Consider the following 15398-nt stretch of genomic DNA (forward strand, 5'->3'; position numbering starts at 1 on the left):
GGCTCTGGCTGGAGACTCGGACTGGCCAAACCCCACCAAAAAAATGAAATAAGAATAAAAAAAAGTGAGCACTGGTCCACCAATATCACGATCAGTCTGATACCAGACTAATGGAAGACCACCGAAGCCGAGCCTCATATAACACCAGTACCACCCTGGCCCTTGGCCTGTGGTGATGCTAGAGAGTCCAAAATATTGACGGGCGACGTAAAGACTTGAAAAAGGCACTCTTGTGATTGTTTCAAAATAACCTTTCTCCCTACTTCAAAATCTCTTCTGTAAATTTCTGAATTTTCTAAGATTCGTTGTCACCACTTCTCATTCTTCTTAATTCTGGTGATTGGAGGCCCATTCCCCTCAAAAACATATGAACATAGTCTGTCTCTGTCCCAGTCTTGAGTCAGACTGGTCCTGTTTCCAAAATAGGAATTTATAAAATGTTATATTAATTAACAGCCTGCAGATTGTGTGTTTTTGAGCAAAATAGAATGTATTTGCAAATTCAGTACATTGGCTTATTTGGGTGTGTATCAGTGTGTGTGCTTGGTAAAGTGTGTGTGTATGTTGTGTAACCTGGTGTTGTGGTTTTTAACTTTATCCTCTCCAGTCTAACACTGGCACCTCCACAATGTGATTCAATAGGATCATGGCTGAACTATACACTTTTGCCATCCAAGCAATTGGTCTGGTGAACCTCAACTGCACCCATGTTTAGCAAATATGTACCTCCTTTAGGAGACAAAAATTGGACATTATTCTGGGTGCAGTCTCACCCAAGGTTCTCCACAATTGAAGTAAGGTGTTATTAGTCCTAGGCTCCTTGTCTTTTGTGATAAAGGCTAACATAGCATTTGCCTAATTTTTGCTGCACCTATATGCTATCTTTCAGTGACTTATATACATGGAAAAGTAGGACTCTTGTGGCACAGTCCTAGTGTCTGTTTCTGAGCCAAGAGACCTGGGTTAATGTCCTGTGTGTCCCAAAGATGTGTCAAAATATCTCTGAATAGGTTAATTAAAAATGCCTGGCATAGTTTCCCAGTCGCTCATCATTTAAGAAGTACTCTGCACCATCAGTCTTTCTACTGAAATGGATAACTTCACACAAACTGCATTATATTTCATCTGCCACATTCTTGCCCATTCACATAGCCTTTCCAGTTCCCCTTGAAACCTCTTTGCATTCTTTTGAAATTCCCATGAATGTACTTGAATTTCCATCCATCACCCTTTTCAAGCAGTCCATTACAGAGCATGACTGATCATTACATAAAAGAAATTCTCACCTCGCACTGGCTTTTTTCGCCATTTACCGAATTTATATATGCTTTGCAAATCAACCCTCTTACTGATGGGGCAAGTTTCATATATACTCCATTAAAGGCCTTAATGATTTTGCCGTTGCTACTGAGCCACCTCTTAAACTTTTTCTGCTCAAAGGAGAGCAACCCCAGATTCTCTATTATATCTACATAACTAAAGTCTTCTCCATATTGGGGTTCTAGTTAATCTCTGTATACTAAGCCCTTAATACATTCTGAACTTATGTTGCCAGAAATTGAGCGCAATGCTCCAGCTAATTCCGAACTAGTGTTTCCTGAAGGCCCATGGTCTAATTACTTTATCTTTGCACTCTTTTCACAAGTATAACTCCTTATTTTTAGTAGCGATTTTGGGAAGATTTACAGCTCAAGTTGAGGTTCTGGATCTAAGTTTTGCTTGCTGAGCTGGAAGGTTAGTTTTCAAATGTTTCATCACCATACTGGATAACATCATCAGTGAGCCTCCAGTGAAGGCTAGTGTTTTGTCCTGCTTTCTATTTGTCTCGGTTTCTTAGCATGGGTGATATCATTTCCAGTTCTTTTTCTCAGAGGATGGTAGATGGGGATCAAATCGATGTGTTTCTTGATGGAGTTCCAGTTAGAATGCCATGCTTCTAGGAATTCCCGTGCGTGTTTCTGTTTAGCCTGTCCTAGGATGGATGTGTTGTCCCAGTCAAAATGCTGTCCTTCTCTGTCGGTATGTAAGGGTACTAGTGATAGTGAGTGAATGTCTTTTTGTGGCTAGTTGATATTCATGTATCCTGTTGGCAAACTTTCTGCCTGTTTGCCTGTTGTGGTGTTTGTTACAGTCCTTGCATGGTATTTTGCAAATGACATTTGTTTTGCTGGTTATTTGTATAGGGTCTTTTAGATTCGTGAGCTGCTGTTTAAGTGTATTGGTAGGTTTGTGGGCTACCATGATGCCAATGGGTCTGAGTAGTCTGGAGGTCATTTCAGCAATGTTTTTGATGTAAGGTAATGTGGCTGGAGTTCCAGAAATGAACCTAAAAGACCCTGTATAAACAATTAGCAAAACATATGTCATTTACAAAATACCATCCCAGGACTTTAACAAACACTACATTGAACAAACAGGCAGAAGACTTGCCAACAGGATACATGAGCATCAACTAGCCACAAAAAGACATCACCTACTATCACTAGTATCTTTACATACAGACAAAGAAATACACCACTTCAACTGGGACAACCCATCCATTCTAGGACAGGCTAAACAGAGACACGCATGGGAATTCCTAGAAGCATGGCATTCAAACCGGAACTCCATCGATAAACACATTGATTTAGACCCCATCTACCATCTTCTGAGAAAAAGAACCAAAAATGACATCATCCACCCTAATAAACCAAGACACATAAATAGAAAGCGGGACAAAACGCCAGCGCTTCACCCGGGGCTCATTGATGATATTACATAGTATGGTGACAAAATGTCTGCAAACGAAATTTTCAGCTCAGCCAGCAAACTTATGCTGAAATGGCTGGAATTAGATCAATGTAGTTACCTTGGAGTGTAGTGGGACTAGAGAAAATTATTGTGATATGAAAGGATTTACGAACAAGGATGAGGAACTTTAAAATGTAAATTTTGCTTGACTGGAAGCCAATAAAATCCGAGAGCATAGATGATGGGAAACATAAATGAGATTTGGAGCAAGTAAGGGTAAAGAATTTTGGATGACCTCAGTTTTAGAGGATGGAACATGGGAGACCAGCCAGAAGTGTTGGACTGGTCATGTCTAGACATAAGAGGGGCATGATTATAGGTTTTAACAGTAGGCAAGCTGATGCGGAGTAAAGCGGGTTGATGTTACAGAGGTAGCAACAAACCATCTTGGTGATGGCATTGGTCAGAATCTTGGCTTGGGTTCAAATAAGACACAAAGGTTACAAACAACCTCAGTTGCCAATGAGAGTGCCAGAGTTTTGTCTCGGAAACTTCATTTTTCTAGCATTTTGAAGTCAAATTTAAGAACATGCAGGATCCGATTGTTTCCAGTCTTTGCCAAAACTTGCAATGTGAGGTCTGGGGAATAAGGTTTAAACAGGCTTTTTTTTTTCTCAAAGTCATGGCTCACATGTTTTTTTAATCAGCCTTCTCAACTTTGTCGTGGCATGTGCCTGCACTGCTAGGTGTCTGTTAAGCCTTAATGAAAGTGTACCATTTAGTTTGTGTTGCATCCATTATTTCTTATCAAAATTTATCAATTAATGTGTTCACTTTCACATGCTATGCCTGTTATCTTACTTGTCTCTTACTATCCTCCTCATTTAATGAAGAAGGGCTTATGCCCAAAACGTCGATTCTTCTGCTCCTTTGATGCTGCCTGACCTGCTGCGTTTTTCCAGCAACACATTTTACAGCTCCTCATTTAATGTACAAGATTACAAAAAATAGTAACAACACAGTCAATCGCAAACATTTAGAGCCAAATGTATGTAATGTTGGTATGATCCCCATGCTTTGAAATGTAATATCAAAATATTAACTTTGGAAAAAGCTGATACTGTTTGAACTCAAATAAAAGGTACTTAGGTTGCAGTTAAAACTTTTTGAAAGGTGTGTTAATGGGGTCAGTTTGCTCAGTTGGCTGGACAGTTGGTTTGCAATGCACGGTGATGCCAATTGCATGGGTTCTGACTGAGGTTGCTATAAAGGTCCTTTCTCAAACCCTTTCCCCTTCTCCGGCAGTGTGGCAGCTCTCAGGTTAAACCATCACCAGTTGTTTCTCTTGAATGGGAGAGCAACCCTGTGGTTCTATTATCTTTTTGTCATACACTTATAAAATGCACAAAATAGTGCAATTTTTATATAGAAGTTTAATCTTAAGATAATATACACAAATCAATCTAATCTTTTCTGGATTTTTATAGTACAACCATCCATTTGAAGATGACCTAATTGTTAATCTTGAGGATATGACTGTTGATGCTCCATCAGGTAAGACACAATAATTCATCACATAATATCATCTAGAAAACTTACTGGAGTAATCTTTTAATCAGTGTAGTATTCTCAGCAGTCTAATGCCTTTTCCATACATTAGAGTTGGTTGTGATCATTTGCTGAATAATGGAACAGTATTGGACTATGCCAAAAGGTTGGGGGGGGGGGCGGGGGCGCAATAAAGTATTCTGGTCACAGTAACACATTGTGCTATTTTTTAAACTTTGTGGACCATTTGAATTCTGCAGCAGGAGAGAAAGAGAGACCACAATATTGATTCTGGGGAGAAATGTGAACAGATTTGAGGTTAAGTTTCATCAATTTGTGGGGAAGATTAAAGATGAGGTAGTATCGTACAAGGGTGGAGGTTTTGAAGATGGTGCTTGATGATTATTGTTTTGAAATGAAGAGGAGACCATTACAATTCCAGCTAGCATTGGCCCAGAAGGGATGTTTTGTTCTAGTAATTTAGTGATAGTGAGATTAAGGGCGCATGAGTGGGTGTTGTGAACAAGTTCACCTTAGAGGGCATGCAGAAGAAAGGAGAGTAGAGTGAAAATAGGATTTTGTTGGGAGGAGGTTTTTTGGGTTTGCCCTCAAAAAAAAAAGCAAACATCCACCTTTTTAATAGCTTATAGTTGTAATAGCAATCAATTGTCAGAGCAGACAATTGAACTTCAAACTGATGGCAATTGCATTGGTTGGTGGTGGTGGGGTGATTTTGTTTGATCCTTTTGCATCATTCTGAAGCAGTGGAGCTCAACAGTAAAGTGTTTAATATTGTTCAATCAAACTTGGTGATGGATAGCTAAAATAATCTTGCATGTAATATGTTCAAGCTACACCCATTTGTTTTGAGTGAGAAAGATGAGTCCCATGGTCAGGAGGAACAAAGTAGGAGACAGATAATTGACATATTGCCCCAGACAAGCTTTTAAAAATTGAGGTTTAAGACTTGTTGAACAGATCGATTGATGCATTAAAGGTAAAATGGGGGTTTAAAAGTGAAGTTGTTCATGATTAGCAGGTTGAAATGAGACATACAACAGAAGCGAGATACATTGAACAAAGAGTACTGTAAGGGACAAAAGCTACTGGAGAGTTTGGATGTAAAAAACAAACTGAGGACCAGTCTGTCAAAGAAAAGATATTAGAATTGAAAATATAACTAGATCCTGTGGCTTGTGCCAAGTCTCACTTGAAGCCCAGATAATAATTGAACCTTTTCAGAAAAAGGTCATCTCTGAAAAGAGCCTTGTTTAATGATTTTTTAAAAAGTTATGATGAAAATCCAGTGATTGTTGCTTCACAAGCAGATGCCAAACGGTTTGTGGCAGATGAGGTGAGCAGCACAGATTGGAGCAAATACAATGCTCGAGAAATGGAGCAGGTCTGGAAGCATACATTAAAGACATATCAGAGATGATGACGAGACTACTCCACCACTTGGCATCATGGTAGCCCACAATACCGACTAACACACTGAAACAGCTCCTGATGAATTTAAAGGGACCTGTACCAACAACCAGTAGAATGAACATCATATATAAAAGACCCTGCAAGGGCTGTAACAAACATTATATTGGACAGGCAGACAGGAAACTAGCCAGCAGGATACATGAGCACCAACAAGCCACCAATAGACTATGACTAGTATCCATACCCACAGGTGAAGTGGGATACAAGTTCAACTGGGGCAATACTGGGGCAGTCTAAACAAAGACACATGTGGGAATTCCTAGAGGTCTGGCATGCAAACCGGAACTCCACTAACAAACATATCAATTTGGACCCTATTTACCAACCTCACAGAACCAGAAGTGATATCACCCACCATAACAGACCAAGGCACACAAATAGCAAGCGGGACAGAACACCACTTAATCGGAGGCTCACTGATTATGTTACCTAGCATGGTGACAGTGTCTGAGAACAAATCTACCAGCTCAGCAAGCAAACGTACAACCAGGTCTGGAAGCATCTGTGGAGAGCAAAATGGTTAACATCTCCAGTCTGGTATGACTGTTGTGAAGGCCTTCACATTTAGAACAAAATGGACTCGTCAGTGATAGGCAGCATGGTTTTGTACAGGGAAGGTCATGTCTCATCAACCTGATTATCACTTCTTCAAAAAGTTCAAAGATAATTGATGAGGGAAGGGCACTGGATATAGTTTATATGGATTTTAATAAGGCATTGGATAAAATCCCACATGGTAAACTAGTACAAAAACTAAAGTCATATGGAATTCAGGGTGGGCTGGCTAGATGGATACCAAAACTGGCTTGGTCATAGACAGAGAAGGTGGTAGAAGGGTGTTTTTCAGAATTGTGACTAGTAATTAGTGGTGTTCCACAGAGATCAGTCTTAGGTTCTATGTTTGTAGTATATATAAATGATCTGGAAGAAAATGTGGGTGGTCTGATTAGTAAGTTAGCAGATGACATGAAGATTGATAGAGTTGCTGATAGTGCTGATGATTGATTGTGAGAGGGTACAACAGGATTTAGATTGGCGACTTGGGTACAGAAATGACAGATGGTGTTTAATCCAGATGAATGCAAGCTGATGCATTTTGAAGGATTGAATTAAAGTGTGAATTATATTGTCAATAGCAGAATCTTTTAGAGCATTAACATGAGGTTGAATCTGGGCATGCAGTTCCACAGTTCCCTAATACAGGCAACGCAGGTTGCCAAGATGATTAAGAAGCCAAATGGCATGCTTCGTCGGCTGGGGCATGGAGTACAAGGGTTGGTAAACCAGGTTGCAGCCATATTAAACCCTTGTTAGGCCGAGTTTGGAGTATTGTGTGCAGTTTTGGTTGCTACACTACCAGAAGAACGTGGAAGCTTTGGGGAGAGTGCAGAGAAGGTTCACCAGGATGTTGCTTGGTCTTGAGGGCATTGGCTATGAGGAAAGGTTAAAAAGACTGGAAAGATGGTAGCTGAAAGGAGACCTGATAAAAGATCTACAAAATTGAGAGGCATAGATAGGGTGTGTAGTCAGAGGCTTTTTTTCCCAAGGCTGAAGTTTCAATTACAAGGGGGCACAAGTTCAAGGTGAGAGGGGGGAAGTTTTTAAGGGAGATGTGTAAGGGAAGATTTTCACGCAGAGAGTGATAGGAGCCAGAATCGACTGCCAGAAGAGGTGGTGGAAGCATGTTGGCAACATATAAGAGGCACCTGGGTGGTTACATGAACGAGGAGGCAATAAAGGGATACAGACTGAGTAAGGGCAGCAGATTTGTTTTTAGTTTAGTTAGGGCATGAAGATTGGTGCAGGTTTGGAGTGCGAAGGGCCTGTTCTTGTGCTCTGTTTTTCTTTTGTTGTCTTGAAATGTTGACTATCTCTCTCCACAAATTTTCTCCAGCATTGGTTTATTTTCCAGGTTTCCAGCATTTGCAATATTTTGTTATTATAGTGACAGATTAGGAGGTTAGCTGGGTAAGTCTCCAGTGTGTGAATTGGATTGAAGGAAATAAATAGACCTGTTGCTTTCTCGGTATTTTTCTAATTAATGTTAATACACACCTCTGAACAAGTGAGACTTGAACTCAGGCCTCTTGGGCCAGGGGCAGGAACACTACCTCTGTGCCATAGGAACCCCCCCCACCGCCCCGTTGGTTTCTGTTCTTACAAAGGCAGTGACAAATGTCACGATGGCTCCTTAAGTAATGAGCAATTCAGTAAGCGGCACAGAATTAATGGAAGATAGAGGAATTGTGATGGGTCAGAGGACAAGTCCATGAGAAATACCACAATTCAAAAAACTCCTGTGGTTGATCTGTAAAATCTGTTGCTATTCCTTCAATGCTTTTTTGATCTCTGCCACTGATTTATTATGTCTTGTTCATGGTCTCCGTTTTATTTAAACATCTCTTAAAACATTTGTTTCTGATCCCACTTCATTTAGAATGTTTACTCATAAGTATATATGCATGATTGGTAAAGTCTCCATTGTTTACAGCTGCTACATTGGTTTAGGTGGTTAATGCCCGAAGTAGATACATCAGAATATATGTGCAACCCTGTTCATGCCATCCAGTCCCTATGTTTAGGCTTGCATAATGATTAAAACGATTGACAGTTTGTTAGTGAAAAGTATAGCACATCAGGCCTAATTATGATATCTGGCAAGAAAAGTGTGCAATTAACCAATCCATTCATATAAAGTGTTTATTCTTTGTAGCACTGATGTGAGTATGGTGGTTATTGTGTACAGTACATTTGTTAACTTCACACAAACATTAAAACATTTTTGTTTAATTCTTCAATTTTCCAGATGCTATTGATATTTTCTGTATTTGAAAATTTCAAATAGCAATGAAAACTTTTTAGTTAGGTTATTATTTCCAATTCAACTCGAGCTGTGTCCTATCATAAAAATTAATTATTGTAGTTATTGCTTAACAAACTACATGGTGATTAGTAATTTTTCTATAATGACTGTTTAATATGTTGTAAGTGACGGCATATTTGTAATTCAATTACATGGTACTAGAAACTAGTTGTCATTGATTAACTGGTTTAGACATCTGCCTACTAAAATAACCAGCAGTAACTGTAAATGAAGCCTTCACTTAATTTATCTTGTGTCTGCTATGTAATGGCAGGTTAGAGACACAAACTGCAGATGCAAGAATCCAAAATAGACAGGCAAGAGGCTGGAAAAACGCAGCAAGCCAGGCAGCATCAGGCGGAGAAGTTGACATTTTGGGTGTAATGGCAAGTGGCTTAGTGGTTAGCACCACTCCCTCAGCACCAGGGACCCGGGTTTGATTCCATCTTCGGGCAACTGTCTGTGGGGAGTTTGCACATTCTCCCTGTCTGCATGGGTTTCCTCCCACAATTCAAAGACGTGCAGGTTAGCTGAAATGGCCATGCTAAATTGCCCATGGTGTTCGGGGATGTATACGATAGGCGCATTAATCAGTGGTACATGTAGAATAATAGAGTAGGGGAATGGGTCTGGGTGGGTTACTCTTTGGAGGATCGGTGTGGACCTATTTGGCCAAAGGGCCTGTTTCTACACTGTAGGGGTACTATGGTTCAATGAATAATTTACTGAAATTTAAATGGATTCAAGTTTACCTTTTACATCATGACATAAGAATGATCACAACTTAAATGAAATTCCTGTGCAGATTGCAGACTTGTCATTAATTACATTATTGTGGGAAAACATTTGGTTTCTACCTGAGCCCTTTCCCTGGAAAGACTGGAGATTCTGTCCAGTTAACTGTAGTCTTACCTTGGTGGAGGCTGACTTAAAATTTATTTGTAAGCAGGTTAACTTGGCCAAATAAAGGTCTTGTTAAAAATTAACAATGGAAAGGTAAAATTTTATTTCAAAGGTAGATAAATCTTAATTTTTTTAGGGCTATGAAATATAAACTATGAATATTCATTTGCAGTGAGTTTTTTTAATATTGTATTTCAATATTAGTAACATTTAGTAACATTTATAGATAATCTTTTATCTTTTTAGGTTCAGTAGCATGGTGTTCCATTGACTCTCCGCATCCTTTCTTGAGAAAACAAGCCAGAGTTAACCGTAAGAAAAAGGTGCAGATTGTATCCTGTAGTATTTTCTGTTATTTTGCAATTGGTTTACCAGTATTATGATGCTAATTTTAGCTTGAATTTCAACTGAGAATTTTTTGACTTTGGACATGATCTACATAGATATGTAAACTTGAGTATTTTTAAATTATGCCAATTTCAAAAATTAGAATGACTTTGAATTGGATCATATGCAGTATTTTGAATATTGGTTTGTACTGTGGTGCTTTAGACATGGGGCCACCCTGTCCTTGATTAATTGCTACATTTTCTGATCATTCTCTATTTCATTTTTACTACTTGTTTGTTACACTGACCATGTAATCTAGCTAGTTGAAGTAATTTTTGTCTTGATCAGCATTTTAATTTCCTGTGGCAATAGTGAGCCATACTTCTGGAAAAGTTTGGTTACAGTCATAGCAAACTTAAAAACAACTTTTTCCAAGCATAAATGTCATCTGTGGCTGAACAGAATCAGGAGAAAATTACTGAAATGTTTTTTTTTATCTATACTTCAGTCTGGAAAACATTATGCACCTGATGAAAGCCTAAAGGACCTGATGAGCACAGAGTTATCAGGTTAGTTAAAATATTTTCTTATTACTTTCAAGATATGATTGTGGAACCATTTGTGAGAAACAGTGCATTAAAACTTTTACAGACAATGCATCAATTTTCCCACAGTTATAACATAATACTCTAATGTGGGCAACTAATAGTTTCTCCACAAGAAACAGAAATTTGACGGTTTTTTGGATCAAAGGGGATTATCTCAACTTGTTCCAAAGTCCTCAGCTGTTGTGCAGGACCTTTTGAGCTTGAGGCCATCTTTCTAAATTTTCTAGCTACATAATCTTCTGTGTTTCATAATGTAATATTTTAAAATTTGGATATTTAAAAGTAGAACCTCCAAGGTCATAATCTTGGGTTAAACTCTAAAATAAATGATCAGATACTTGAAATCTGAGACAAAAATCACTGCAAGAACTCAACAGGTCTGGCAGCATCTATGGAGAGAAAGCAGAGTTAGCGTTTCGATTCCAGTGACCCTTTAGAACTGGTTCTGAAGAAGGATCATGACTCAAAATGCTAATTCTGCTTTTTCTCCACAGAAACTACCAGACTGCTGAGTCTCTCCAGCAAAATGTTTTTGTTGGGCATCTTGCATTGTCTGTGATTTAGGTATTGTACTGGCATTAGCTAAATTTAGAAAACAAAATACTAAAGATTGGTGTAGGAGGAATGGGATTTCAGTTCATTGGGCACAGGCATCAGTACTGGGTAGAAAAGATCTTTTCTGGTATGGTAGGCTTCACTTAAACTCTGCTGAGGCCAATCCTGATTAATTGAATAATTAGGGTTTTGGAGGCAGGCTTTAAACTAAATAGGGTGGTTTTGATGAGGGAATACTTTTCCTCACAAGCAAAAGGATAAGGTGTAATATTACAGAACAGCTACTTGGGTATTGTTCCCAGAATGGAAAAGGAAGGGATAGAATGTACAAATATAAAAATAGTGCAAGTACATAGAACATAGAACAATACAGCAGAGAACAGGCCCTTTGGCCCATGATGATGTGCCGAACATTTGCCCTAGCTTAAGCACCTATCCATGTACCTATCCAATTGCCACTTAAAGGTCACCAATGATTCTGATTCTGCCACTCCCACAGGCAGCGCATTCCATGCCCCACCACTCTCTGGGTAAAGAACTTACCCCTGACATCCCCCCCTATACTTTCCACCCTTCACCTTAAATTTATGTCCCCTTGTAACACTCTGTTGTACCTGGGGAAAAAGTCTCTGACTGTCTACTCTATCTATTCCCCTGATCATCTTATAAACCTCTATCAAGTCACCCCTCATCCTTCGCTGTTCCAATGAGAAAAGGCCTAGCACTCTCAACCTATTCTCATACGACCTATTCTCCATTCCAGGCAACATCCTGGTAAATCTCCTCTGCACCCTCTCCAAAGTTTCCACATCTTTTCTAAAATGAGGTGACCAGAACTGCACACAGTACTCCAAATGTGGCCTTACCAAGGTCCTATACAGCTGCAACATCACCACACGACTCTTGAATTCAATCCCTCTGCTAATGAACGCTAATACACCATAGGCCTTCTTACAAGCTCTGTCCACCTGAGTGGCAACTTTCAAAGATCTATGAACATAGACCCCCAAGATCCCTCTGCTCCTCCACCTTACTAAGAACCCTACCGTTAACCCTGTATTCCGCATTCTTATTTGTCCTTCCAAAATGGACAACCTCACACTTGACAGGGTTGAACGGCATCTGGACTGCCACTCCTCAGTCCAGCTCTGCATCATATCTAAGTCCCTTTGCAGCTGACAACAGCCCTTCTCACTATCCACAACTCCACCAATCTTCGTATCGTCTGCAAATTTACTGACCCACCCTCCGACTCCCTCTTCCATGTCATTAATAAAAATTACAAACAGCAGAGGACCCAGAACTGATCCCTGTGGAACTCCACTTGTAACTGGGCTCCAGGCTGAATATTTACCATCTACCACCACTCTCTGACTTCGACCGGTTAGCCAGTTCTCTATCCAACTGGTCAAACTTCCCAATATCCCATGCCTCCTGACTTTCCGCATAAGCCTAGCATGGGGAAACTTATCAAATGCCTTACTAAAATCCATGTACACTACATCCACTGCTCTACCCTCATCCACATGCTTGGTCACCTCCTCAAAGAATTCAATAAGACTTGTAAGGCAAGACCTACCCCTCTCAAATCTGTGCTGGCTGTCCCTAATCAAGCAGTGTCTTTCCAGATACTCATGAATCCTATCCCTCAGTACCCTTTCCATTACTTTGTCTACCACCGAAGTAAGACTAACTGGCCTGTAATTCCCGGGGTTATCCCTATTCCCTTTTTTGAGCAGGGGCACAACATTCGCCACTCTCCAGTCCCCTGGCACCACCCCCATTGACAGTGAAGACGAAAAGATCATTGCCAACGGTTCTGCAATTTCCTCTCTTGCTTCCCACATAATCCTAGGATATATCCCATCAGGCCAGGGGGACTTGTCTATCCTCAAGTTTTTCAAAATGCCCAACACATCTTCCTTCCTAACAAGCATCTCCTCTAGCTTACCAGTCTGTTTCATACTCTCTTCTTCAACAATATGGTCCCTCTCATTTGTAAATACTGAGGAAAAGTACTCATTCAAGACCTCTCCTATCTCTTCTAACTCAATACACATTCTCCCACTACTGTCCTTGGTCGGACCTACCCTCGTTCTTGTCATTCACATGTTTCTCACATACGCATAAAAGGCCTTGGGGTTATCCTTGATCCTACCCGCCAAAGATTTTTCATGCCCTCTCTTAGCTCTCCTAATCCCTTTCTTCAGCTCCCTCCTGGCTATCCTGTATCCCTCCAACGCTCTGTCTGAACCTTGTTTCCTCAACCTTATGTAAGCCTCCTTACAAGAAACAGAGGGGCTTCCTCCTTACAAGACATTCAACTTCCCTCGTCAACCAAGGTTCCCTCACACGACCATCTCTTTCCTGCCTGACAGGTACATACATATCAAGGACACGTCGTATCTGTTCCTTGAAAAGGTTCCACATTTCAACGACATCCTTCCCTGACAACCTATGCTCCCAATTTATGCTCCTCAGATCCTGTCTTACAGCATCGTATTTACCCTTCCCCCAATTGTAAAACCTGCCCTGTTGCACGCACCTATCTCTCTCCATAACCAAGGTGAAAGTCACAGAATTGTGGTCACCATCATCAAAATGCTCACCCACTAACAAGCCCATCACTTGTCCCGGTTTGTTACCAAGTACCAAATCTAATATGGCCTCCCCTCTGGTCGGACAATCTACATACTGAGTTAGAAAAGCTTCCTGGACACACTGCACAAACACTGCCCCATCCAATCTACTTGATCTAAAGAGCTTCCAATCAATATTTGGGAACTTGAAATCGCCCATGACTGTGGGCCCCTGTGGCTTCTGCACCTTTCCAAAATCTGTTTCCCAATCTGTTTCTCCACATCTCTGCTGCTATTGGGGGGCCTATCGTAAACACCCAACAAGGTGACTGCTCCTTTCCTATTTCTGACTTCAGCCCATACTATCTCCAAAGGCTATTTCCCCCTCGAACTGCCTTTCTCTAGCCGTTATACCATTTCTAATTAGCAACACCACCCCCCCCCCCCTCCTTTTTTACCACCCGCCCCTAATCTTACTGAAATTTCTGTAACCAGGAACCTCCAACAACCATTCCTGTCCCCCTTCTATCCACATTTCCGTGATGGCCACAACATCATAGTCCCAAGTACCGATCCACGCCTTAAGTTCACCCACCTTATTTCTGATACTCCTTGCGTTGAAGTATAAGCACTTGAGCCCATCTCTGTGTCTGCAAGTATTCCCTGTCAGTGCTACCTTCTCCACAGCTTCCCTACATTCTTGGACATCCTGAAAAACAGCTAACTTACTTGCTGGACTACAAGTCCGGATCCCATCCCCCTGTCAAATTAGTTTAAACCCCCCCCGGAAGAGTGCTAGCAAACCTACCTCCCAGGATATTGGTGCCCTTCTGGTTCAGGTGCAACCCGTCCTGCTTGTACAGGTCCCACCTTACCCAGAATGCAGTCCAATTGTCCAAATACCTGAAGCCCTCCCTCCTACACCATCCTTGCAGCCACGTGTTCAACTGCACTCTCTCCCTATTCCTTGCCTCACTGACACGTGGCTCTGGCAACAACCCAGAGAAGACAACTCTGTCTGTCCTAGCTTTTAGCTTCCAACCTAACTCCCTGAGCTCCTGAATGACCTCCCTACCCCTCTTCCTACCTGTGTCGTTGGTGCCAAAGTAGGCCCAAAAACCGTAAAAAGGGGAAAAATATAGCATCTCGATGCACGTAGTATTCAAATTGAAATTAGGTGAGCCATCTAGCATGGACCTAGGAACCAGAAATACTAACAAAACAGCTCTGTCAACCCTGCAAAGTCCTCATTACTAACATCTGGGGTCTATGGCCAATATTGGACAGCTATCTTCCAGACAGTCAAGCAATAATTTGATCCCTGAAAGTATGATTCCATGAGTATAATGACAATGTCACATTCAGCAACCCTCATGAAGTCTGACACCATCCAGGACAAAGCAGTTGATTGATTGGCACCACATCCATAAACATTTTATCACTCCACTACCATTTATTGGTAGAGCAGTGCATGCTATCTACAAAATGCACTCCAGAAGTTCTCCAAAGATCATCAGATAGCATCTGCTAAGCCCACGAGCATTTTCATCTAGAAAGATGAGGGCAACCGATACTATACATGGAAGTACCACCATTTGCAAGTTCCCTTTCAAGCCACTCACTATCTTGACTTGGAAACACATTGCTGTTTTCACTGTCACTGAATCACAAGTCTGGAATTTTCTCCTGAATGGCATTGTGGATCAATCATAAAAGGTGGACTGCAGCAGTTCAAAAAGGTAGCTCATTGCTATCTTGTCAAGGACAACTAAATGTTGGCTAGCCAACAAT

At 40.8% G+C, this 15398-nt stretch overlaps 1 protein-coding gene across 3 annotated transcripts in view; it reads left to right on the plus strand.

Annotated features, from left to right (window-relative positions):
• Positions 1 to 15398, plus strand: part of LOC140486347 (uncharacterized) — a 43388-nt gene that overhangs the window by 1168 nt on the left and 26822 nt on the right. For all 3 annotated transcript variants that reach the window (XM_072585353.1, XM_072585352.1, XM_072585354.1), the window contains 3 exons: positions 4218 to 4284; positions 9782 to 9858; positions 10374 to 10434. In XM_072585353.1, the coding sequence (XP_072441454.1) occupies positions 4218 to 4284; positions 9782 to 9858; positions 10374 to 10434 (205 nt within the window). The remainder of the gene's footprint in view (positions 1 to 4217; positions 4285 to 9781; positions 9859 to 10373; positions 10435 to 15398) is intronic.

The sequence above is a fragment of the Chiloscyllium punctatum genome, chromosome 15, assembly GCF_047496795.1.
Source record: "Chiloscyllium punctatum isolate Juve2018m chromosome 15, sChiPun1.3, whole genome shotgun sequence".
In the NCBI taxonomy this organism is placed as follows: Eukaryota; Metazoa; Chordata; class Chondrichthyes; order Orectolobiformes; family Hemiscylliidae; genus Chiloscyllium; species Chiloscyllium punctatum.